We start from the raw sequence: 25,022 nt of genomic DNA on the forward strand, positions 1-25,022 counted from the left end.
TATAAAAAGACTGGTCATATTCTTTTCTAAATAATATTAATTTTGTTTTAATTTATTATTATTTCTAATAATATTACTTTAGTTTGAGGGCCACACCGAGCAGTGCTCAAAGGCCACTCTCAGTATGATATTGGGATTCATTCAAATCCTGGCTTCCGTCATGTGGAAAATGTACTACAGCCCTTTGAGCCATCTCCCCAGTCCTTGAAATTTAATTTAAATAGAAGATTATAACAAGATGCATCTTCTCCTCACACACATGGCATCAATTGTTGCACAATTTCTACATCAGTATTGGATCAGTTATTTTATGTCAATTAAATAAGGGTGGTTCAGGGGCTGGAGCGATAGTACAGTGGGGTAGGGCATTTGCCTTGCATGCATCCAACCTAGGTTCAATCCCTAGCATCCCATATGGTCCCCTGGTCACCACCAGGAGTAATTTCTTAGTGCAAAGCCAGGAGTAAGCCCTGAGCATCGCCGATTATGATCCCCACCCCCAAAACTAGTTCAGACTCTGGAGTTGTGAATCTTTTCCCAAGAATCCTTGATTCCACAGTGCTTGAGAGAGACCAAGAGACCTCTAGTGCAGAACATATCACCAGCTAAAAAAGTAATTGAGAACATGACCCAAGAGATCCTGGAATTGTTCTGCTGATTAAAGTGAACATTTCAGAGTCTTTTGGACTTTGATGGATTCTCTACTACTCAACTTTCACCAAAAGAATGGCTCCCATTGAGCATGAGGTGATCTCTGTTCAGAGGCCTGTCCATAAGCATGCGCTCTCCTTCCCTCCCCCCATCCATTATGTGGAGATTTTCCCAAGAGCTCCTTTGAGAAGTTAAAATCATAAGCAGCTCCCCATCAGGATAATGACTGTATTATTAAGCACATGCTCTTTCTTAGTAGAACCAAATGGAAGCACTCATATTCCCCACCCCATGCATGGTTTTTGATCGTTTACAGAGTATTTTTGGTATAGACCTCATGAATCCCCTCATGTCTTGGGAGGCACATTTTCATAGAGAGGAAAGGTACTCAGATAAAGCCAGAATGAAAATGGGACTGAAATCACAACTTTCCAAGTATTTCCCACAGCTGACACCCTGCTGGCCCCTGTTCATGAGGGTGGGAGTGTCTAGAGAGGTATGGTCACACCCCACCTGAATTCCTGTTCACACTGCCCTTCTTATTGCTGTCTTGACTATGGATCCCTGGCTCAAGGTCACATTTGCCAGGTTTCTGCTCTAAAAAGCTAAATGCTTCTCCCACTTTTCCATACTCTTCTTTGGAAGTCAGCCAGCAAGCCCTGCTGACACAGAATGGATGACGGGATTAGATTTCATCTCCACTCCCCAGCCTGGCAGAGCTGCACAGATTATTTGGAATTCTTCTGTTGGGCAGATTGGTCTCTTCTACTCTGCCTTTGTTTTTATTGGCTGTTTACTAGAAGGCGCTGACACTGATCTGACAGATTCCATACACAAAATGTTAAGTCTATAACCTGTACTTTACCTTAACATCCTTCCTTGAAGCCACCAAAATAACAAGAAAGTAAATGAATCACCACCTTGGTGCCCTGTCTTCATTTTGGTGTCACCTCTGCTGGGTTGGTGGAATTTCCCTTCTAATGATAAGGTGTCCGTCATTTGTTATCTGTGAGCCATTGTATGCATTGCAAACAGTACTTGAGTAATTCTAGGGGACAGGACATCCCTGCAGGGCAACAGAGGAGTTTATGGGGGTGGAGTTGGCAGCACTGCACCTGAGTGATGACTTCATCACCAGAGTTGCACATCCTGTATTCTGCAGGGGTAAGGAGAAATCTCATTTTTATGCCATCACCCAAAGAAGCATCTTCCCTTCCATTGGACAATCCTCTTAAAGCGCATGGGTGGATCCTAGCCTAGCAACTACAAGTGACTCACAAGACACGCCCCAGCTCTTACATACCAAGAGAAGATGAGCCTCATGCAGAGGCCACCAAAAAAGCAGAAGACCCAAAAAGTGGGGTTGGAGCCAGGTGAAAGAGGCAGGCTAGGTTTCACAGAATTCACATCACAAAAGGTGAGACACCCACCTGCATATGGGGTGGGGGTGGATATTCCAGGCAGGGAACAGCATGAAAAAATGTGCAGAGGTCACAGGGCGTCAGTGGGTCTAGGTGTAACTTGTTACTTTTGGCGTCAGTGAGTAGAGGAGTAGCTTGTTCATGGGGATAAGGGGAATGGAAGATCAGGCAGGTCTGAGTCTTTAAGTATAGTGTATTTTTAAAACATCGTGCCAGGAAAGTGGAGACTCGAGCCATTTCTGGAGCTCAGGTCCCAACCAATCAAAATAGATGCTGGCTAATAAATACCTGTAAACAGTATGAACCATATGAACAGTATGAACCTGGGGCCAGGGTGGCCTGAGCAGGAATAGGTTGACATTTGCCCCCCAGGTAGACCAAGAACTGTTAGTGATTACCCCTCTGTCCTATATGCATTCTCATCTGGAATAGGGCTGGGACCTGCTACCTCTTGTTGTCTTAAGGACACTCAATTGCCCAAGAGATTGAGCTGCTGTGTAGTTTTGAGGATGTGGGACATCGACCAATAATATGGAGGGCACACCTAGTGATGCTCAGGGCTTACTCCTGGCTCTGCACTCAGGAATTACCACTGTTGGTGCTCGGGGACCACATGGGATGCTGGGGATCAAACCTGGATCAGCTGCGTGCAAGGCAAGCTACCAGCCCTATGTACTATCCTCAGGCCCTAGTGTCCCTTTTTAAAGGCACTCATCTCAGTCAAGTTCAAAGGAAAGAACCACTCATTTTTCTAGCCTCCTAAGTGGCTGGTGCCTAAAGGCAGTCATTGAGTATGGGACGCTGTGAGTTCCCATTTTCCAGGTGAGGAAGCTGAGGTTTGGAAAAGTCATCTTCTTCCCTCAAGATCCCAAAATGAAAGACTGTCTAACCTGAGTGCCATTGGGATAGCAGGCAACCTGCTTTGTAAGCAACTTACAGAGAATATTAGCGAAGTGCTGGGATGCCTGTGGGGGACATTTAGGCTTTTCAGGTGCTCTTTTCCATTTCTCCAGGCTGCCAGCTCTGCTGAGCTAGGTTAGATAAATTGTTCTACTGAAGGCATAAGTGTGTGATGGTTCTGAGTGAAAGTGAGAGTGGGTTTCCCACTGAGACTGAGGTCCGCACACAGCTCTGGCTGAGCATGTATCTGGCCCGTGTGTTTGAGCATCTACGCCCATAGTTTTTCAGTCTCTAGCAGACATATTGTCCATAGTCCTTGGATGTCACTTGTTGCAGTTTGGGATCCTACTGCAGCAGCCCCTTTATTTACGAAATTCCTAGAACGTGACAGTTTATTTTATTTTATCTTTTTTTGTTTGTTTTGGGCCATGTCTAGCTATACTCAGAATTTACCCCAGACTCTGTGCTCAGGAATTACTCCTGGTGGGTGGGAATTGAACCCTGGATGGTTGTGGACAAGGCAAGTTCCTTACCACTATGCTATCTCTCCACCCCTTTCACCCCATCCCCGATGACTTTTTGTTTGTTTGTTTGTTTGTTCTTGGGGCACACTCAGTTGTGCTCAGGGCTTACTCCTGCTTGTACTTCAGAGGCCATCTGGGGTGCCAGGGATCAAGCTAAGGTCTGCCACATGCAAGGCAAGCATCTTACCTGCTGTACTATCTCTCCAGCTTGCCTCTGCTCCACCCATTACATTTTCGAGTCTGATATGTTCTCCGGCCACCAGAATTCTTGTCCAGGGCCAGCAGAAAATGGTGGGATTCTACACCATCCTTTGCCACCTGGGAGTAACCCTTCCTCAGGACTGATCGTATCATAAATCATATAGTATCGTATCATACTGGATGGTATCATCTTGTATACATTTCCCAGCTGCTTTCTGTCTGGTGGGATGGCTCTGAGATAGTTCCTAAACTTTTCCTGGGTTTCCCTGCAGGACTGTGCTCCAGCTCTGCATGAGACCTGGCTTTCTGAGGGGGACCAGGCTGGCTGCTTTGCCCCACTCTCACTTCCCAATACCTGAGACAATGTTGTCAGGCTCACCTGCCAAATGAGCCATCACACTGAAGACCTTGACTCAGGGTGAGCTGCTGGGAAAACCCACACCCAGGCAAATAGGAATTATTTACCAATCTCGGCAGATGAATTGTTTAAACAGTAGGTCTGAGGCATATGAGGGTGCTTAGAACACATGGAGCAGCACACCATGTCAATTCTGATCCTTAATCCAGTTTCACAGCCAGAGGAAAGGATGTTAAAACACATAGAAACAGACTGCCAACCCCTTTTTCTCTCCTTATACGAAGAAGGCACATCATGCCATTTAGTCTTTGAATTATGTAGCACTGGAACAACTGAGTGTGCATCCTATCTCCACCAGTATTATAAAGCTATGTGATTTATAATGACTTTACCATCTGCAAAATGACAGTTGTATCACTTCCTATTGGGCCAAAGTAAGGATTATCATATAGTGAGATAATATGTATAGCTCTACTTCAAATCGCACTTGCATGTATAGAAGCCTGATAAATGTTAGTAAAAAATACAATAAACAGGCCAGAGAGCTAGTACAGCAGGTAAAATGATAACCTTGCAGGTGGTTAATCCTGGTTTGATCCCTGGAACCCCCTCTCCCCACAAACTCTGCCAGCAGTGATCGCTGAGCTCAGAGCCAAGAGTAAGCCCTGAGCACTGCCATGAGTGACCCCAAATCAAACAAAATACAATAAATATAATCCAAGAATTCAGGAGTAATTTGGGGGAGGTTCAAATCCTGTCTGTCCCCCAAGCCCCTCCCTTCCTCCCCTACCCCCATGCTCTACTCCACTTTTACTGGCTGTATTGCGTTGATCTCTCTGAGTTGGAACTTCCTTGGTTGTGAAATGAAGAAGCAGCAGTCTTCCACCCATGAGATCTGTTGGAGGATTTGAAAAGTCAGTGCATGTGAAACTCCTTGAACGTGTCTTTGTTCTTCAGGTTTTAAAATGTGGTTTACTTGAATTTAAAGCAACCAGAGATAACAGTACAACAGAGAGTGGTAACTAAGAAAAGTGACTGATCCTTCTTTTTTTCCTTAGTCAATATTTTGGAAGATGCTCTGATCCTTAGATTTCTCAAATCATTATTCCCCATTGCTTTGTGAGCACAAATATTTTTCCTATTGGAGAGAAGCCACTGTGTACCATGTTTCCCCTGTCATTTGAATTTTACTTTGTGTTTTCTTTTCTTTTTAATTATGAATGATTGGGGTGAGGAGCATCTGAAAGGTCAAGACTTGGAAAAGAATGCTGGGGAATAAGTCTCTTTTTCAATTTAACCTTAAAAAAATCTGTGAAAATAAATCTCCTCCATAGAAGAGAAAGGTCTTCTGGGTTTAAAGAGAATGGGCAGTTGATGACTGGACCTAGGTTTCAACCCCCTAACAGCCCTGTTTTCTAACTAAGGGTGGGTTTGCAATGCCAATGTCCATGTCCCTTGCTGGTGGCAAGGAAGAGTCGCATGTGTGCAGCAAGGACAGGATCCACTCAGCTTGTTAGTGATGTGCTTCCTGCTTCATCCTCAAGCAACAGTATGAGACACTTGGGAGGTGATTTGTCTGGCCCAAGGCCAGAGAGGCAGTGCAGGGGTTCAGGTGCTTATGTGGTCCCCTGATCTCCTCTGGATATGGCCAGTGTCCACTTGCTTTCTACTTGGTTGATTTATACGTGTTGATCGACATTTAACTTTTAGTTAAATTAGTTAAATGTTAAATCAATGTTTAACTAATCTGTAAATTAACACTTCTTAAGTGCTCAGCTTGACAAATGTTCACATAACTGCACAGCTGCGACCTTCATCCAACCTAGACAAAGAGCATACCCCTTCTCTGGAAGAGGCTTAGTCAGTGCCCACTCCCTGTGGCACCCAGCATCCTGACTTCTGCCATCAGGGATTCCTTTTTCTTGCTGCAGAACTTTATACCAACAAAATGTTAGAGAAGATACTCTTTTATGTCTGGCTTCTTTCACACAGTATTATATCCATGAGCTTCATCCATGTTGCCTCGGACACTACAATGAATGTGCTCCTTTTCATTGAACCTGCCTTTGCTGAATTCCAGTGTAGTGTTCAGTATATGAATTCATCCATTGTACCTATTCCCTTAAGTGGGCCTTTGGGTTATTTCCACTATGGGGATGGTGATGAATAATGCTAGAAAGAACATTCATGTTACACTCCTAATTAATAATTGACATGACTTTTGCCCGTGGTGATGACCTCATTTTAACTGATAATCATTAATGGCATTTTCAGAAACTTTGGGTAGTTGAATAAAATGGCCAGTGTTTTCAAAGCTTTAAAATTTTAAAATTAAGAGTTTTTTTAATGTTTTATTTGAAGAACTCTCTGAATGTTTGCATAAGAGTTGAGGATATGTCAAGATAAGTTACATCCCTGCACGGGCAAGGCCCTGAGTTTGATTCCCCAGTGTGAAGTGGGTCCTTGAGCACCATTGGATATAGCCTTCTTGTCTCATGAAAACCACCAGATGTGGCCCCCACAAAGCTAGCAAAAAAATAAAAACAGCTGTGTTGCCTAAAGCAATACATTAAACATTGCCAAGCCAGTTTTCTCATATGTAATATGAACTTAATAGCAATATTATGCAAATATAATAGATGTTATAAGGGTTAGATGAGATAACTGTATAAAGTACTAATGGACTACCTCAAGTGAATACTCAGTATTTATTGCTATTGTTCTTTGTTAAGACCATATAAGATAAAATCAAAGATGCCATAAAAATCACGCCATTAATGCAAGTGAAGTAATTTGTTCTACTTTCAGCTATGAAGTGAAAACTGTTGTTCTGCTTTTCTTCTTACTTTATAGCCTATGCTTCAACCTCTTACTCTATAATAATATAGAACTCTAGATTGAAACAAGAGATCCGTGGATATGATATGGAGGTAGAAGAATGGGAGAAAATGATTGGACTATGGAAGCTGGTAGTTACAGGGTTAGCATTAATTTTAAAAATAAGTTTCGGGGCTGGAGTGATAGCACAGCAGGTAGGGCGTTTGCCTTGCACACGGCCAACCCGGGTTCAATTCCCAGCATCCCATATGGTCCCGTGAGCACCACCAGGGATAATTCCTGAGTGCAGAGCCAGGAGTAACCCCTGTGCATTGCCGATGTGACCCAAAAAAATAAATAATAATAATAATAATAATAATAAGTTTCAACTTTGGAGTAAGATAAATTTGTGTTTTGTACTTATGCATCTGCTTTAGATTTTTCCTCTCAGACAATTCAGTCTAATATATAATGGTATCTATAAATTTCTAAAGGGTTTTATAATGCAGTATCATATATTAGATGTTCCCAGGAAACTTCATGAAAATATGCAGACACTTGCAATTGAAAATCCTACATTGGAGAAACAGAACCTGATGTATAAATCATCTTTGATCTGGACTTCCAGATGTATGACACTGATCATTTTAGTATCAGCCAAGAAAGCAAGGGCTGTTTCATGGTGCAACCATTCCAAGAAGAGGGGGAAATGCCTCCCACGCCAAAAGGTGTTTCCTAACCCTGAACAGAAACACACTTCAAAAAAGCTGAATGTTTCATTTTGAAATCGTTCCAGACTTACAGACAGGTTGCAAAAATCATTTAAAAAACCTCATATATCCCCTTCACCTAGATTCTTTGAATGTTTGCGCTTTGCCACATTTACTTGTTCTCCGCCTATTGAGACACAGGCTTCTTTCTTGAAACATCTTAGTGTAATTGCAGGCTTTGCGTCCCTTTATCCATTAAAGCCCTTGGTGTGTGTTTCTGAAAAACAGGGACATTCTGTTACAAACCTACAGTAAAATTAACACATATTTATTGTTAACACTATTACCCAATTTGAAAACTTTATTTAATATTATTTAATATCCCAGGGATGTCTTCTCTGGTAAGTAAAATAATTGGGGGGGCAGAGGTCCATAATCCAACCTAAGAGAATGTGGTCCATAATCCAATCTAAGAGGATATGTGTATTGAGCTGAATTTCTTCCTCAGAAAATATTTTCAGGGAACTCGTTTGACCTCTGCTATTAGAAAACTCTGCCTTTAAAATAATGTTTGCTCACCTATCAGTTGGAGGGTTGAATGATCAGTTTAAGGTCTAGGTTAAAAAAATGTTTTGAATATTTAGTTTGTGCTTATGGAGGAGTGAATGGGGTGTAAGAGAAGTGCAAGCAAATATATGCAATTGTATTTAAAGTCTGTAAATGAATATGAAGTTTGGTTAGGGAAGAGTCTCAGCACTATGGGAATTGGGGGATGTGCTGAGTGCTGCTGGTGGCTGTGAAGGTCTAACTTGCTGGCACTGTGACCCACGCATTGAGTTGCAGATGTTCACACCGAGAAAGCAGTTGTGGCTTTGTGCCTTTCTTCAGACAATGGTCACTGTAGCTGCGCTTTCTTCGGCAGATGTGGTGTTGGAGAAAGCTATGCACAAGTGCATCCTGAAACCCCTGAAGGGGCATGTTGAGGCCATGCTGAAGGACTTCCACGTGGCTGACGGCTCGTGGAAACAACTTAAGGAGAACCTGCAGCTTGTGAGGCAGAGGAACCCACAGGAGCTGGGAGTCTTTGCCCCAACCCCCGACTTTGTGGATGTAGAGAAAATCAAAGTCAAGTTCATGACCATGCAGAAAATGTATTCGCCAGAAAAGAAAGTCATGCTGCTGCTCAGGGTCTGCAAGCTCATTTACACTGTCATGGAGAACAACTCAGGTAAGCAGCTCCAAGCCTAGCCTCTTCCCCACTGCACACCAGTGAGGTGGGCAACGTCAGATTTCCCCGTTCCTAACTTCTCTCCTTTCACTCTCTCCATTTCACACAAGTCCTGCTCCTCTGATATCTGGCAAACTGGCAAACTCTTGAACATTTAGCTGGTGACTAACACCAAAGAAAGCAACACTTTTGTACAATGGTACTTTGTTAAAGATTTAGTTCCGGGTATTGGACCCAGATTCAGTATAGGCTCTTAGTTCATATCTTGGGCCTCAAAATCAGTTAATTAATTAGTTAATTATGGTACTCTGGCCTTGTTGAAGTTTCTGCATTCTTTCTTTGGATATGTTGAAAATGACCTGATCCTTCCAAAGCTGGGGATTTGGTGAGACAATACAAAAGCCGCCACAAGGGTAAAATGGAGATAAAACAATTCTCATCACTACAGTTTAACCAGGGAGGTTTGTGCCAATCATCATAGCATGTAGAAGAATTTAGAGCATACAATAATAATGCAGTGTTATGATGCCATTTTCTTGGCTGTGTTCTCTATAAACTGAGGAAGTGTAACTGGAATTCAGCAAGGTTGAAGAGTGCACCCTCCGATTTCTCCCGAGCAGAGCTTTGGCTGCAGGAGCTGTTGTGATTCATGGATAGTGATTGAGCTCTGCATTGTTCGAGGTCTCAGGGAGTCTGTTGTAATTACATGGACAATGACCTACTTTTCATCCAAGTGAAATTGTTTTCTGGAGGAGCACCACAGAAAAAAACACAGACTCCATGAACCACTGCTTGAATAGATAGGAATGTGTGTGTATCTCACAAATTGCTGAGAAGAGGCAGTAAAATGAAAGTTCCAGGTCTGGTAATGAAAGTATATGAATATTGCCTTCAAAATTTCACTTATTCTCCTTATAAGAAATGTATTTTCTGTATTTCGTAAGATCATTTTTAAAGTCATTTCTGCACATAACTGTGTTCTTCTGAAGCAGTTTCTCCGCCCTAGCACTAATGACATTTCAACTGGTCATTCTTTGTTGCGGGGGCTGTCCTGCTTCCTGGAGGAAGTTTATTTGCATCCCCCATGCCAGCTGCACCCCCACCCGGTAGTTGTTTTGTTGAAAAATATCTCCAGACAATGCCAAATGTTCCAGTGGGCGGGTGGGGGAAGGGGCCAATGACAGTATCAATCCCAGTTGAGAAATATATATGTATTGTATATATGTGTATACACATATTTATACATATATTTAACATGTGCTCAGTTAGCAAATTTAAATTGTCTGCCCACATTGAATATAGAGCAGTTTGTTTCTCATTTGAGTTTGGTCTTAATAATTACTCTGTAAAAAAAAAACACTAAGAATTAATATAAGTAAAGACTAAATGTTTTGTACTGGCTGAAAGTGAAAGTATTTCAGAGTGTTCTGTTCTGTTGCACAACTTGATGCAAATAATGCAAGCAAGGAGCATTTATGTGTTTATTGATTCATAGATGATCATTCTGAAATTGTGAGTTAGGGCTGGTCTGAGGCGTAAGCAGCAGGGTGGGTCACAAGCTACACAGGATTCCTGAAACACCCACCGGTTTGGTTCATAGCGTATTCCCGGGGATGGCTCCTCATTCTCTAATAAAAGCAGCAAGTAAAATAGGAAAGAAAAAATGAGGGTGAAAATATGCTCATCTTTTCCTTTCTTCCTAATCCCAGGAAGGATGTACGGAGCTGATGACTTTTTACCAGTCTTGACCTATGTCATAGCTCAGTGTGACATGCTTGAGCTGGACACTGAAATCGAATACATGATGGAGCTCTTAGACCCTTCACTCTTGCATGGAGAAGGTATTGTGCTTTTGAAAGGATGGACGGAGTGGGTGTTTTTGATGCAGTTTGATTTCTTCTTTTTTCTTTCTTGAGATGACATTCACCTAATATAAAAAGTATGCAGTTTATGTGGGTGCTTTTTTCCTCAATTTATGAGAGAATTGGTTTCCCTTTTTAAAAAATTAAAAAATATAATGGCTTTTTTTGGTTATAGAATACATGTGCATCATAGAAAATTTGGAAAAGTCCAAAAAAAACACTAAAGATCTAGCCATGCTATAATTATACATCACTGACGTATAATTTATTACGTCATTTATAACTTGTTTATTGTAATAACAATTCTTTTCAGTGGGGGCTGGAGAGAGTAAGAGTGTGTTGGACAAGTCCAGTCTCCAGCACCTCACATGGTCTCTGAGCCCAGAGCCAGGACTAAGCCCTGAGCACTGCAAGGTGTGGCCCCACTACCACCACCAAAAAAAAATGGGGGGAAAAAAGCTGCTCATTGGAATAAATGCCATCTTTAAAAAAAAAAGATGTTGATTTTGGTTCCCAGAGAAATTTATAAACTTTCATTGGAGAATATTCAAACTATTCCTACTATCAGAATATCCTGCTCTTATAGTAATGAAACTGATCAAGATCTCACTTTTGGTTTTGGAATTTTTTAATAATGTTTTAATGTGAAAACTGCACAGATTTTGGGGCTGGAGCTATAGCACAGCGGGTAGGGCGTTTGCCTTGCACGCGGCCGACCCAGGTTCAATTCCCAGAATCCCATATGGTCCCCTGAGCACTGCCAGGGGTAATTCCTGAGTGCAGAGCCAGGAGTAACCCCTGTGCATTGCCAGGTGTGACCCAAAAAGCAAAAAAAAAAAAAAAAAGACAAAACTGCACAGATTTTCTCTTCTATAAAATAACTTAGTGTTTCTCTCTCTCTCTCTCTCTCTCTCTCTCTCTCTCTCTCTCTCTCTCTCTCTCTCTCTCTCACACACACACACACACACACACACACACACTAAGGTTTTGCTCTCCAGGTCTTTGAATAGCACCTGGCTGTACACTCCCAATGGCAGACTCCACATACTAGTACAATTTTGAGTGACTGATTTTTGTTAAATATTTGCCTCACGAACAATCAGTACATGAATGAGTGGGAAACTTAGTAACAGAGAATTTAAAATTTACAGAGAGGGTACAAGGAAAGTTCATTTGAGTGTGAAAAGGTTGCGTGGTGATGCCAGTAGGGGAACTGGGACCTGGCTGCAAGCAAGCTGAGGAGGGAGGCATTTCTTTTGGACACTGAGCGGCCCTGGCTCTGGGCTCTGTGTTGCTGGGAATGCTGGGAGCACAACACTAGCCACATTCCAGGACATCTGGCAGCAATTAGAGGAAGGTTTTACATTTCAGCAAAACTCTAACCCTGCCATGAGTCCTGTGCACTTAAAAGAGACCTGATGACGAGTTTTCCATAAATGAAAATACCTGCTTAAACAGCAGAAAAGAGATGTGAGTCTCGGGCCTGCAAACCAAAGCAAACTGAATCTGGACTGTATCTCCCCACATCGTCGTCACCTCTTCCTCCTGGTCTATAAGAGCGGCAGTTCCCTGTAAGCAGAGTCAACCCAGTGCACCATCCTGCTATCTCCAAAGGGCCATCGGCAGGCAGGGTCACGGTGTACTGGAAGCAGGCTCTCATCTAGGCCAGCTCAGCAGCTTCCCTCTCTGTTAATTCACTGATCCTGGTCTTTGATAGGCAGTTTCTAGAGGTGAAGACAGTCACCTGTCATCTGTCATCAACACAGTGCCCAGAGCAGGGCCTTGCTCGGGGACAATACGGGGAAGGTGACCTGAAGTGGCTGTCCGAATTCTCCCGCCAGAGATAGAAATTTGTCTCTGTTCTAATATGCCCTTTCCCAATATCTCAAGGACTCCTAGACACTTATTACCAGAAATAAACGTGACCAAAGTCTCCTCCCACAAAATAATCTGTCCAGTACATCTAAAACTGCAATAATAATGCAATAGAAAGCCGGAAATCATGGCGTAGTAACCAAACCTAGCCTCTTTTGGTCCTTGGACAGAACCACAGGCCTTTTTCCCCTCCAGCCAGACTCAGCAGAACAGGTCAGAAGAGCTGGTCACAGTGGCTCACAGGGGAAGCTTGGTGCAAGAGCTATGAATACTGATCAGGGAAGAGAAACAGGTTAAAGGGTAAAAGGATGAAAGAGGCTCATTCATATAACAGGGGCAGAGGAGGGCAGGCTCCCCTGAGAAGAAACCCCAGTACTGAGTTCTGAGGAGACTAAGGAACATATCTAGGGTTAAGATACACACGTTTGGGGGCAACAGGAGGGGGGGAAGGCGGGGGGGGGGGGGAGGGGTGTTGTCAGGACATTCAAGTTTCTTCCAGGGAACGTTTTTTTTGGAGAGATGAATTCCTTGGGAAATCCTGTCATGGGTCTTTGTATACAAACCCTGACTAAAATTTACTGGAGAAAAGAAAATGATTCTGGGCCACAATTCATGAACATTGTCTGTATAAACTCCTCTATTAGTATGAAGATAGATAAACAGGTTTCACAACACACAGACCCCATTTTTTTTTCCCTTAAAAAGACAAGCTCACTGAAGGGTCTCGCTTATTTCTGCTATTCTAGACAATTACCATAGTAACAAACATCCAAATTCTTTGCATGATAAAATACTGACCTATATTCTATATAAGGAGAGGGAATTTCTGCCAAGACATGTTGATGTGAAGCAAGCCCAAGAAGGAAAATGAGCTCCCCCTAATAACTTGAAAGCCCAGAGTCTACCCATTTATGTGCAGATGTGGGCTAAGATGTTTTTTCCTGCTTTTTGGGTCACACCCGGTGATGCACAGGGGTTATTCCTGGCTCTGCACTCAGGAATTACCCCTGGTGGTGCTCAGGGGACCATATGGGATGCTGGGAATCAAACCCGGGTCGACCGCAAGGCAAACGCCCTACCTGCTGTGTGCTGTGCTATCACTCCAGCTCCAGGGCTAAGATGATGCAACTACCTGCCCCCCTCTTCTGTTAGTCCCTTGAAAACAACTTCCCCCACCCCCGCCCCCAGATTACATATCCAAAGTAATTCTCAAGGAATTCTGCTTATGATCAGAAGTCCCTGAATTTATCGAACCTTTTTTCAGGAAAAAAATTATTCAGGGTCCACCTGGACACCTACTTTCTTTAAGCAGAAAATAGAAAACATCCCCCAATAATTCCTGAGGCTACTATGGAACCTCTGGATAGTTCCAGGTCCAACTGAGCACTGAGACTGATAGACTGCATAGACAAGAGCACCCCCACTAGTTGAACAGAGGGAATTCTTCTGGGAATTGCCTTACTTTAGCCACAGAGATGATAACTTTTAGATCAAACTTAATTAATACTAACTAAATTCTGGCCCCTGATCCAGGAGCTTAGATTCTGTTACTCACAATGATCCACATACAAGAACTCAGATTCTGTTGCTTACAAACCCACTCTGCTCAGTACCGTGGGTTCATAGCACAGATTCAATATGGCTTTGTGGATTTAGGGGCCAGAGAGAGAGTACAGCAGGTCGTGTGCTTGCCTAGCACACAGTTAACCTAGGTTTCGTCCTCAGCATCTATTTGGTTCCCTGAGCGAAGAATCAGGCGTAAGCCCTGGGAACTGCTGGGTGGGGCCCAAAAACAAAAATCAAAGAATGGGAATTTAAAATGTGCTTTACCCACATCTGATTGGGTTCGATCCCAGCACCCTTTGTAGACCCGTGAGCCTGTCAAGAATGATTCCTAAGTGCAGAGCCAGAAGTAAGCCATGAGTACCACCAGCTGTGGCCCCAAAACCAAATTAAATAAAAGGAAAAAAAAAATGTGCTGTGCTCAACTTGGCCATTTAAAATCAACATTTTATGTCTCCCTCTAGTGGTACCAGAATTCTCAGATTCCTCCCAAGGCATCTTACTAGAGTATAGGACAAAACTAGGACCATATCTTACATATACACATCTCATGGCGCTGTAAGTCTGTTACTACATCCCTAACACAACAAAGCATCTCTGTGTGTGCTCCCAACTTAGAAAGCAAGGAACACTTGTTTTTCCTTGTTAATCACTGTCCTAAATGTCATTGAGAGTATTGCCAGAGGAAGGGAATTGGGAGAAAGAAGTTATTTCAAAGCACCGCACTTTTCCTGAGCACTTGGATAGACTTCAGTTCTTGCAAGATGTAGTTTCCTTCCAATTGAGCAAAGATCATTCCTGAAACACAGCTTCTCTGCCAGCTTGCCAGGAGATCCCGCTGACAGTCATCTGCCTTCAGAAACTCTGAAGATAGGCAGCCTTCCTCTCTGCAGGCAAATGACTCTGCCCCTGCTTAGGGAATCCTGCAAGCACCTCCCCACCCCCATCAGCCTGAGTACCCTGACCTTTTCTGTGGAGCAGTCTCCCCATGGCACTGGAGTAACTGAGAGGTTTTCTTCTGTCTTGCCCATTAGAATGGAAATGCCTTCAGGTGTCCTGACCTAGGCTCAGGTGGGGATGGTCTAGTACAGTCATGGGGACAAATGCATGCGTGATAGAGAGGAGAGGCGTCGGAAAATGGAAGAAATCTACAGCACAGCCTTCAGCCACCTGTTCCCTGCTGTCACAGCAGAAGAAGGAAGACTCAAGAGCTTGTCACTCCTTTTGTCTTTCTAGGGGGCTATTACTTGACCAGCGCCTACGGGGCACTCTCTCTGATAAAGAACTTCCAAGAAGAACAAGCAGCCAGACTGCTCAGCTCCGAGGCCAGAGACACCCTGAGGCAGTGGCACAAACGGAGAACTACCAACAGGACTGTCCCCTCTGTGGACGATTTTCAGGTATCCTGATGGGGAGGGAGGCTGCTGCTGCCTTACCTTGGGGGTTTTGGTTTTGTTATGTTTGATGGGGAGGGGGAGTTTGGCTTGAAGACCATACCTTCTGGTACTCAACTTCCTGGGTCTGCACCTGGGGATCACTCTTGGCAGGGCTCAGGGGACCATATAGGATACTGAGGCTTGCACCCAGGTCAGCCATATGCAAGGCAAGCACACTACCCACTGTGCCATCTCTCCGGCCCTGTTTTTTGTTGGATTTTTAAATATTTTATTTTATTTTATTTTATTTTTATAAAGTTGTTCACAATAATTCACTACATGTAATATTTGAACACCAATCCCACCACATTGCACCTTCCCATCACCATATTTTGAATGTTTCCACCCCAAATCCCAAACCGTGCCTTCCAAAACAGAACCAAAGCAGTTAATTTTGTATTGCTTGTTATGAATAACCCACTAAAAATGGTCTAGTAAAATTTTCTTAGAGGAAAGTGTGTGGAGAGTGTTGTATTTCATCCTGGAGCCATTAAGCCCTTAAGAGATTACTTACATGTTTCTTAAAGGTTGAGCTTTGTGTGCTAATATATATATATGTGTATATATATATACATATATATACACATATACATATATATATAAAATTTTTGTCTCCATGAGATTCTACTTTAAACCCCATCCAATGTGGTGTGCTACTATGGTACATCAGTGGTGTAGAGTATGAGATGTCGCTTACAATGATACAGCAGAGTCCCTCATGGGGGAGTCTCGTCCAAGCTTGTGGAGAGTGGCCGTGCGCATGGTGCCAACTGGGTTCTGGAGGTTTTTCAGCTGCCAGGGCTCTGTTGGGGCAAGGAGTAAAGCTCACCCACACCCTCTGAGACGCCCTGGTTAAGGCAGCATGGCACGGGGCCAGGAGGCATCTCTGCGGCGTGTCTGGGTTTTGGGCTTTGATGCTAGTCTCTTGCTCTTCAAGCACACACTGGACACTGCACTGCCTCCCTGGTAGGGCAGGGGCTGTTCCTTTGTCCTCCACCTCGCCCTGCTCAGGTGCCCGTCCCGTTCCCCTCCCCCCCAACCCCCCCACCCTGTCCCATTGTTAGAATTATCTGTCAGAAAAGGGTATTTTAAACCACCCTCTGACCTTGTGGTTTCACTTCTCTGTTTTCTTTGAATTGGAAAAACAGTCAATGGGCTCAGCCCAAGTTTTGCTGTTATTGAGAAAATAAAATTAAGTGAAGGCAGGATTTCTCCCACAGCCATTCAGATTGAAGCCAGGCACCCAAGCAGACAGAGTTGAAGCAGGAGGAAACTGTTTGCACAGGCAATGCGGATTTGATTTCCCCAGACCCAGCTGGGTGGAAACAGACAGGTTAACTTTGCAGGTGGCTGGTCTCTCTGGGAAGAGAGAAAGGGGTAGGTGCAATGTCTAAAATTATCCTTGCCAAAGAGCAGAAGGCCCAGAACTGCATGAGTAGTATTAGCTCTGGCAGCTGGTTTTGGCCAGTGGTGATAGCTGAGCGAGCCTCTGATGGGGCTGGAGAGACCATACTGGGTGTAAGGTTCTTGCCTTACAGGCAGCCAACCCTGGTTTGATCCTGAGCACTGCATATGGTCCCCCAGTCACTGCCAGGTATGACCCATGAGCACAGAGTCAAAGTAAGCCCCGAGCACAACTGTTGTGACCCAACCCTTCCCCATGAGGAAAAAAAAAAAAATTTGGACTGAGAAGCTAAGTCCTGTGCAAGTCCTACTCTGGAATTGTACAAGAGCCTTTCTGGGGGCCAGGTATAGTGTTTCTCGAGAGGAGAGGCAGACTAAGGCTCCAGAGAGCTTGGCTCGAATTCCACTGGTTCCCCTCTGTGTGTGTGTGTCTGTCTGTCTGTCTGTTTGTCTGTCTGTCTGTCTCTCTCTCTCTCTCTCTCTCTCTCACACACACACACACACACACACAGAGTCACACACAGAAGCCCCCATCACACTCTTGAGTACCTTCTCCTTGGCAGAGACCACTTCTCTGCACTCCTGAGTAGGGTTACTAATTTTAGAAATGGAAGATGTATATTTTTTCCTTCTGAAAAATGTGTTTTCTACTTTATTTCATAACCTCACTCCTAAAAAGGTGGAAACTAGAGAAGTTATGTCGGGTCAGAAGATCTCAGACGACCTGGTATAGAGTTTAGGATTCCTCACAGCTTTTCTGGCTTTGCCTGTGATAGATCAAAGGTTTCTTTATTTCCTGATTGGCGTTAGCCAACACTATTCGCCATGCCAGGCCTGCCAGCGTCTCCTTTCACTTCCCTGCCTGACCACTTTGCTCTTAATCAGCTCCAGCTCCAAAGACTTTTGGCAGAATCCACATTTTCCTCCTGCCAACTTATTCCATATTGCACTTGTATAATTGAAGAACCACATGAAATTTCATTTGAGGTGATGGAAAATAGTCCAGCATGAGCACTCTTTATGGTTTGATGTAACATACGTGATTGCCTTTGTAGTCCACGGTTGGCACAGGGCCTGCTGTTATGTCTACATAGTTTTGATATCTCTTCCTGCAGATTTCCTGATTCCAATTCTTCTGCTAATTGGTTTCTTTTCCAAATTAGGAATAAACCCAATATTGGATTGGTTCACACTCTTACCCAGGGATTCCTTTTGTTTTGGTTTTTGGTTTTTAGATCACATCTGGCAGAGCTTAGGGTTTATTCCTGGCTCACTGCAGGTAGGAATTGCTCCTGGTGGCGTTCAAAGGACCATGAGGGATGCTGGGCATTGAACCCAGGTTAACCACATGCATGGCAAATGCCCTACCTGCTGCTGCACCGTCTCTCCAGCCCTCTTTGGGTTTTGTGTGTTTGTTTATTTCGGGGCAACACTAGCCTACTAGCTAAACAATGTTAGGGATTGAACTCCTCTGTAGACTATTTTTATTTTTTTTCTTTTGAGCCACACCTTGTTATGTGTTTCTGGAGGTGAAATCATGCAAGGCAAACACCTTACCCTGGACTCTGTCTCCACCCTTTACCCAGTGGTTTCTTCTTCTGTTAGGAGTGGGCCACACCCTGCAGTACTTAGAGCTTACTCTTGACTCTATGCTCAGGGATCACTCCTGGTAGTGCTCATGGGAACCTTAGACCCGATGTGGTGCCAGGGATTAAATCTGAGTGTGCTGCACGCCAGGCAGAAATGTTGCCTCCTCTACTATCTCTCCATCCCAACCCAAGGATTTCTTAAAAGGCCTGTGAGTGACACTGAAAGATCACAGTTGGGCTGAAGGGACTTTCTTCTTTTTGTATTTGTAGAGAATTAAAATACAGCAACTAAAAGGCAACAGAACCCGAGAATGGACAGAACTGAGCTTACCATGGTGGGTGGAGGTGCTGAGGGCAGAAATAGGATTTGAGGGCTGGAGAAATAGCACAGCGGGTAGGGTGTTTGCCTTGCACGTGGCCAACCCAGGTTCAATTCCCAGCATCCCATATGGTCCCCTGAGCACTGCCAGGAGGTAATTCCTGAGTACAGAGCCAGGAGTAATCCCTGTGCATTGCCGGGTGTGATGAAAAAAAAAAAGGGATTTGGGGGTCTAGAAGATACTAAGAAGTGGTAGAAGGGATCAGATACTCAGGTGAAGGATGTGGTGTTGGAACAGCAGTAGCAGGATGGCAAATCATGGTGCCTAACATTTAGAAAGGGGCTGGAGCGATAGCACAGTGGTTGGGCATTCGCCTTTCACACGGCTGACCCGAGTTCGATTCCTCCGCCCCTCTCGGAGAGCCCGGCAAGCTACCGAGAGGAGCCTAGCAAGCTACCCGTGCATATTGGGTATGCTAAAAACAGTAACAATAAATCTCTCAATGAGAGATGTTACTGGTGCCCGCTCAAACAAATTGATGAGCAACGGGATGACAGTGAACAGTGAAAACATTTAGAAATAAGACAAATTAAAGTAATGGCTACAAGTAAGTTAAAATAAAGCAACTCAGTCCTTGCAGCTGTTCTCCCGCTGTCCAGTGCTAGCCCCTTTCCTGCATGTCAAGGTCACAGCCTCCATATTAGACATCCTCAAGTGCCAGGAAAAGTCACAAGATGAGAGTCACAAAAGACCTGTGTTGCTGGCCTCCTGTTGTGCGTGTCCATTGCCCCATTCCCCCCCTTCAGACTTTGTCCCCAACATCTTTCTCTTTTTTCTGTTCCCAGAATTACCTCCGAGTTGCATTCCAAGAGGTCAGCAGTGGCTGCACGGGCAAGACTCTCCTGGTGAGGCCGTATGTAACCACTGAGGACGTGTGTCAGCTCTGTGCCGAGAAGTTTAAGGTGGAGGACCCTCAGGAGTATAGTCTGTTCCTCTTTGTTGATGAAACCTGGCAGCAACTGGCAGAGGACACGTACCCACAGAAAATCAAGGCCGAGCTACACAGCCGGCCACAACCCCACATCTTCCATTTCGTCTACAAACGCATCAAAAGTGACCCTTACGGCGTCATCTTCCAGAATGGGGAAGAAGATCTTACCACCTCATAGAGAGAGGTGGCACTTCCCGGTGGTGCGTCCAAAGCAGGGGTTAGGAACCTCACTTTTAAACTCCAATGGACTTGTGCTTGAAAAGGACTCTCCTCTTTGGAGACTCCAAATTCAGTGACTAAGCCATCCATGGGTGAGATTGGCCAAGGGCACATCATCATCCACATTGCCCAGGCAAGGTGACAGGAGGTTTGTGCAACAGATGGATTCTCCTTCAGAGACCGTGAATTGCATTTAGTAGTTCAGGTATCCCTGATTGTCTGTTTCCTATCTCCAGCTAGTTCCTAGATTGACTCGGGTGTGTGTATGTGTGTGTGTATACATATGTATATGTGTGTATACATATATATATATATATACATATGCGTGGAATAAATAATTAAGGTACAAGCTCTCCTCTTGAGTTCAACAGCAGGCATTTGACAAGGTGTCCAATACAGTGCATCAGGTACTTCTCAAATCTGTGGATGGCTCCATCCTTTTCTTCCTTTCATTTTGCTTTTTCTCCTTTTTCCTTTTTTTAAAAAAGAGCCTTTGTGTTTTTATATATTTCATAGAAATGTTTATAGCAGTTGCAGGTAAACTGTTGGTTTTTAAAATATTTTTGTAACTTTAAAATATTCTATAATTATGCATGTGATTTTAACCTTTAATATACAAAACAGAATCTCTTGCTGGGTTTGAGAGTATTGCATTTTTAAAGTCTCTTTTTTGTAACTGGATGTTTTAACTATTTGGTGGGAAGAGACTGCTGGATCTCTAAGGCAATGTGTAACTGACACTGGGTCCAGAATGCCTTTAGAACCCTAATGTGCTGTTGTCTTGTTCAATACTCAGTGGTGTTGTGCTGTTTCATGTTTTAACCAAGTGATGCTGAGAATCAGGAGAGAAATGAATGTAGAGAGAGGTCGAGAGAGTAATATAGATTCAAATCAAGAACTAAGGAGCATTAACTGCTGGTTCAGGCTCCTTGAGAGGCATGGGAGAAAGGAGATGAATGGAACCACCAATACTGAAAATACTGTAAATATGCCAAGAGATTTGGCAAGATCTGTTCCATATGTAGTTTGCTGTTGAAAATAATCTTGAAAGTTCCATGAGAAAGAAATTAAGATAATCCCCCTTTCCCATTTTCCTATATGAATCAAAAGTAATAATATCAAAATGATTTTGAACAGAACCAAGTAATGTGTAATGTGACTTTCATTAATGAAGATGCTGTTTAGAAAAGAGTTCGAAGATACACCAAAAAGCCTATTCGTGTTATAAGATTGTCTATATAGTGGAGTTAAATTTATGTTTGTAAAACCTATTTTGGGGTGCACAAAGTATGAGGGTCTTGTATCAATGCAACACCAGTTACAAGAACATGTTTTGTACTGTGTAAAGATGCAGAGTCATCAAATCTACTTGGCTTTTACCTTGTACCTTTTTAGCTTTTGCTGTACTTTTAGAACCCTCAGCACAAATTGTGTTGTACTTCCTTTTGTAAATGATTTTTTCATGGAATTTTGCACATAATACATTGTAATACTATATCATAATAATGTGTGAAATGATTTTTGAAATATTCTCCACTTGTCTTTTTTCTTTTAGAAGCAAAATATAATTACGTACTCATATGTCATGTAAATCTGAAATCCACAGTGTCTGTGGTTAGATCACCCATGGAGTGTAAATGAAAATGTTTACACTTTTTTCCTAGCAGCTTATGTACTGGTAAGGGGGGGACATCAAGGAGCAGAAGGAAACGATAGTGTTTCAGCTTCGAAGAATTCCCAGTATTATCCAAAAACAGTACTTGACTTAGTTGGAATTAATGAAAAGTCACAGTTGATCAAGTGTAGTTACTCCAGGCCCGAAGACTATCCCACCGCATTGTTACACAATTTCTGAAGTGCCCTGGCTAGAGTTCCCTTCTGTTTCAACACCAACAGGACAGAGACTTTGTTATCCTTACTGCCATATTCCTGGGCCTTGGGGCTATGCCTGGGAGATAGTATCTGCTTGCTAAGTTCTTGTTCATAGACCAAATTTTCTGGATTTGGGACTTTTGGATTTTTTGTTGCTTTTTTTTCTTTACTTTTTAATTTTGGTCAGTATGAAAATCAGCCATTTTCAATATGAAAGTCAGCAATTCCTTGGTGGATGGTGTTTTTGTTTGTTTGCTTGCTTCCATTTTGGACCACACCCAGTGGTGCTCAGGCTTATTCCTGGCTCTGTGCTCAGGGATCACTCCTGGGTTCAGGGGACCATATGGGGTGTCAAGAATCGAACCCCACACTGGTATGTGTGCATGGCAAGCACCCCACCCCTCTGTACTATCTGTCCTTCCCTAACCAAACTTTCTAACACAACAGTAGGAAGGACTATTAGAAGTCAGAATGACGACTAAATGGATTGCCTGCTTTTTGTATTTACAATACGTTTAAAGAGGCAGCTCAGTCCGTGTGGGTGTCCTGCCCCTCTCCCAGTGGAGGTTGTCATGGTCTCCTCATCCTTGGAAAGCAGCACACTGCAGATCTGGAGCAGGTCACAGTATCTGGGTTTGTTTTGTTTTGTCTAGGGTTGGTTTAATTTGGGGGGATGGTGATTGGACACACCAGGCAGTGCCGGGAGCTACTGTCCAGCTCTGTGACATGATCCAGGTCCCTGAGATCAGCCCTGTGACTGTGGTGCCCTGCATGCAGAACACATGCTCTTGCTCTGGGCCACAGTGTCTGAGTGGCCCTGAGCCGGAGCAGCCCTTGGTGAGATGAGAACAGGATCAAAATAGCAAATGTTAGTGTGAGCAGATGAAAACATCACAAGACAGCCTTGATTTTGCCATTGGGCAATGTTTTCCCTGCTAAGAATTACAACATATGTCTTCACTTTTTCCCCCACGCAGACATTTCTCACTTCTCAAATTGTCAGGAAACAGATTTTGGTGAAGTTTGGAAGGAATAGGAGGAGAGAAAAATATAAGTGCTGGGTGGAGGGACAGGAGAATGTGTTTTCAAATCTAAAAATATGTTATAATAGTTGAATGTCAGCCAAGGAAAAGGCTTTCTTTTCTTTCTTTTCTTTTCTTTCTGCTTTAAATTTTAATGTTGCATACACTGCCAAATACTCCTTCCACAGGGACCCAGAATAGAAATAGAAACTGTTGAGGTTGCTCGGCATCATATGAAAGTTATGACTTTAGGTCTACAAGAAAATACAAACAGCAGGAAACCCCATTAGAAATGCTTTCATTCATAAGTGTGGCTTCACTTCTGATGACAGTTTGTTTATTTTTTTAAATTTTTTTATTTGCTTTTGGGTTACACCTAGCAATGCTCAGGGCTTACTTCTGGCTCTGCACTCAGGACTTACTCCTGGCAGTGCTATGGGGATCAAATGAGATGCTGAGGATTAAACCTGGGTCAGCTGCAGGCCAGGCAAGCGACCTGCTGTCCTATCGCTCTGGCCCCTCTGATGAAGTGTAATCTGCATTTTCCCTCTTTTGGAGCATGCCCTGACCCTGATTAGTAGCAGTATGACTTGATCTCTCTCTCTTTATCTCTCTCTCTCTCTCTCTCTCTCTCTCTCTCTCTCTCTCTCTCTCTCACACACACACACACACACATGCACGTGCGCATGTGTGCACACACACACATACCTGCAGAAAATGGCACTGTACTGCAGAAAATGGCACTGTACCTGGAATCAAGTCTTTTTACCACTTGATGGTATCAGATTGGCAAATTCTAAAAATAAGTGTTTTTTAGCTCATGTTATGTGTTGGATTTGAGACCAAACCTGGTACTTGTCATTTTTTAAACCCTAATTGGGTTGAAACTATAGGGAAGTTCAGATAGCATTCATGAATCATAAGTAAATGATGAAGAGAGGAGGAAGGGAGAGAGTGGTGTCAGAAAAACAGCTGTGGTTTGGAAAAGATCTGTTTTTACCAGCATCATCACATGGGTGGTACCGGTTCAGAGTTGTCCTACATAGCGCTGCCAGGAGAGTAGACACAGGAGTGTCCAAAAATTGAGTCAGGAAAATCTGAACCAATACTTTTAATAAAGTGGTTAAAGTGTAACCAAGGTTTGCCATAAGGCTGGTGCAGAAGGAAAATCCATCTTCCCCACCACCCCAAGCCTTCACTGAACTGAGGCAGCTGGTAGAATGTGGCTTATCTCAATTCTAGTAAATTCTAGTAAAAGTGGGATTTGTCTTAGTTCAGAGACCTTCCCCATAACAGCCATGTGGAATGTCATTACAGAAATGAATTTGAGTATTTGTGGGTTTGGGTCTTGATTTTTAGGATTACACCTGGCAGTACTTGAGGGACACTTCAGGCTCTATGGAGCTGGGGGGTGGGGGGCTCATGCTCTGGGATGTGTTTGGGGGACCATGCTTTACCAGGGACTGAACTTGGGCCTCCCGAGTGCAAACTATGCACTCAGCCCACTGACTTCTCTTCCCAGTTCCAATTTGGCACTTTTTTTTTTGCATTAGAACTGTGGTAGCCAGCTCTGAGTCGGCTCTTCTCTGTCGTCCTGGAGAGAGGCGAGACCAGAGTGACCACGCTCAGACTCAGCTCTAGGCAGGAGACCCTCCCAGGCCAGCGTGCCATGAGGCCCTCCCAAGAGTGGAGAATAGGAGCCGCCCTGAGCCTGCCCCCGTCCTTCATCTTGAGGTGAATGATCTTACACAAAGGATGGGATTTCTCCTCTCCTCCCACCTTTTAAAAAGATTTTATTCCATAGCTCTGAAGGGCTGATTTTCCCTCGTAGAATGGAATTATTTTGTTTTTGTTGTTGTTCTTTTATTTTGGGGTCACATCAGTGGTGGTCAGGGTTTACCCCAGGCTCTGTGAACAGGCGTCACTCCTGGTGGTGCTTAGGAAACCATATGCAGTGCCAAATAGTGGAACCAGGGTCATGGTTGAAGTGGTCGTCTCATCTGTTAGGCAAGTTCCTTACTTCTGTATTATCTAACATCCCTATAGTACATTTTTTTTA

General features: G+C 43.6%; 1 protein-coding gene across 8 annotated transcripts in view; it reads left to right on the forward strand.

Moving 5' to 3' along the window:
- RIN2 (Ras and Rab interactor 2) overlaps positions 1–21,678 on the forward strand; it is a 299,434-nt gene extending 277,756 nt beyond the window's left edge. For 5 of the 8 annotated variants that reach the window (XM_055131456.1, XM_055131458.1, XM_055131462.1 and 2 more), the window contains 4 exons: positions 8,505–8,810; positions 10,520–10,651; positions 15,347–15,510; positions 19,705–21,677. In XM_055131456.1, coding sequence (XP_054987431.1) covers positions 8,505–8,810; positions 10,520–10,651; positions 15,347–15,510; positions 19,705–20,028 — 926 coding nt within the window. In that variant the 3' untranslated portion in view covers positions 20,029–21,677. Of the gene's footprint in view, positions 1–8,504; positions 8,811–10,519; positions 10,652–15,346; positions 15,511–19,704 lie in introns of all 8 variants that reach the window. The other 3 variants (XM_055131463.1, XM_055131461.1, XM_055131460.1) reach the window with 2 other exon arrangements.
- Positions 21,679–25,022: the final 3,344 nt, after the last annotated feature.

Source organism: Sorex araneus, chromosome 3 (assembly GCF_027595985.1).
Source record: "Sorex araneus isolate mSorAra2 chromosome 3, mSorAra2.pri, whole genome shotgun sequence".
Lineage (NCBI taxonomy): Eukaryota > Metazoa > Chordata > Mammalia > Eulipotyphla > Soricidae > Sorex > Sorex araneus.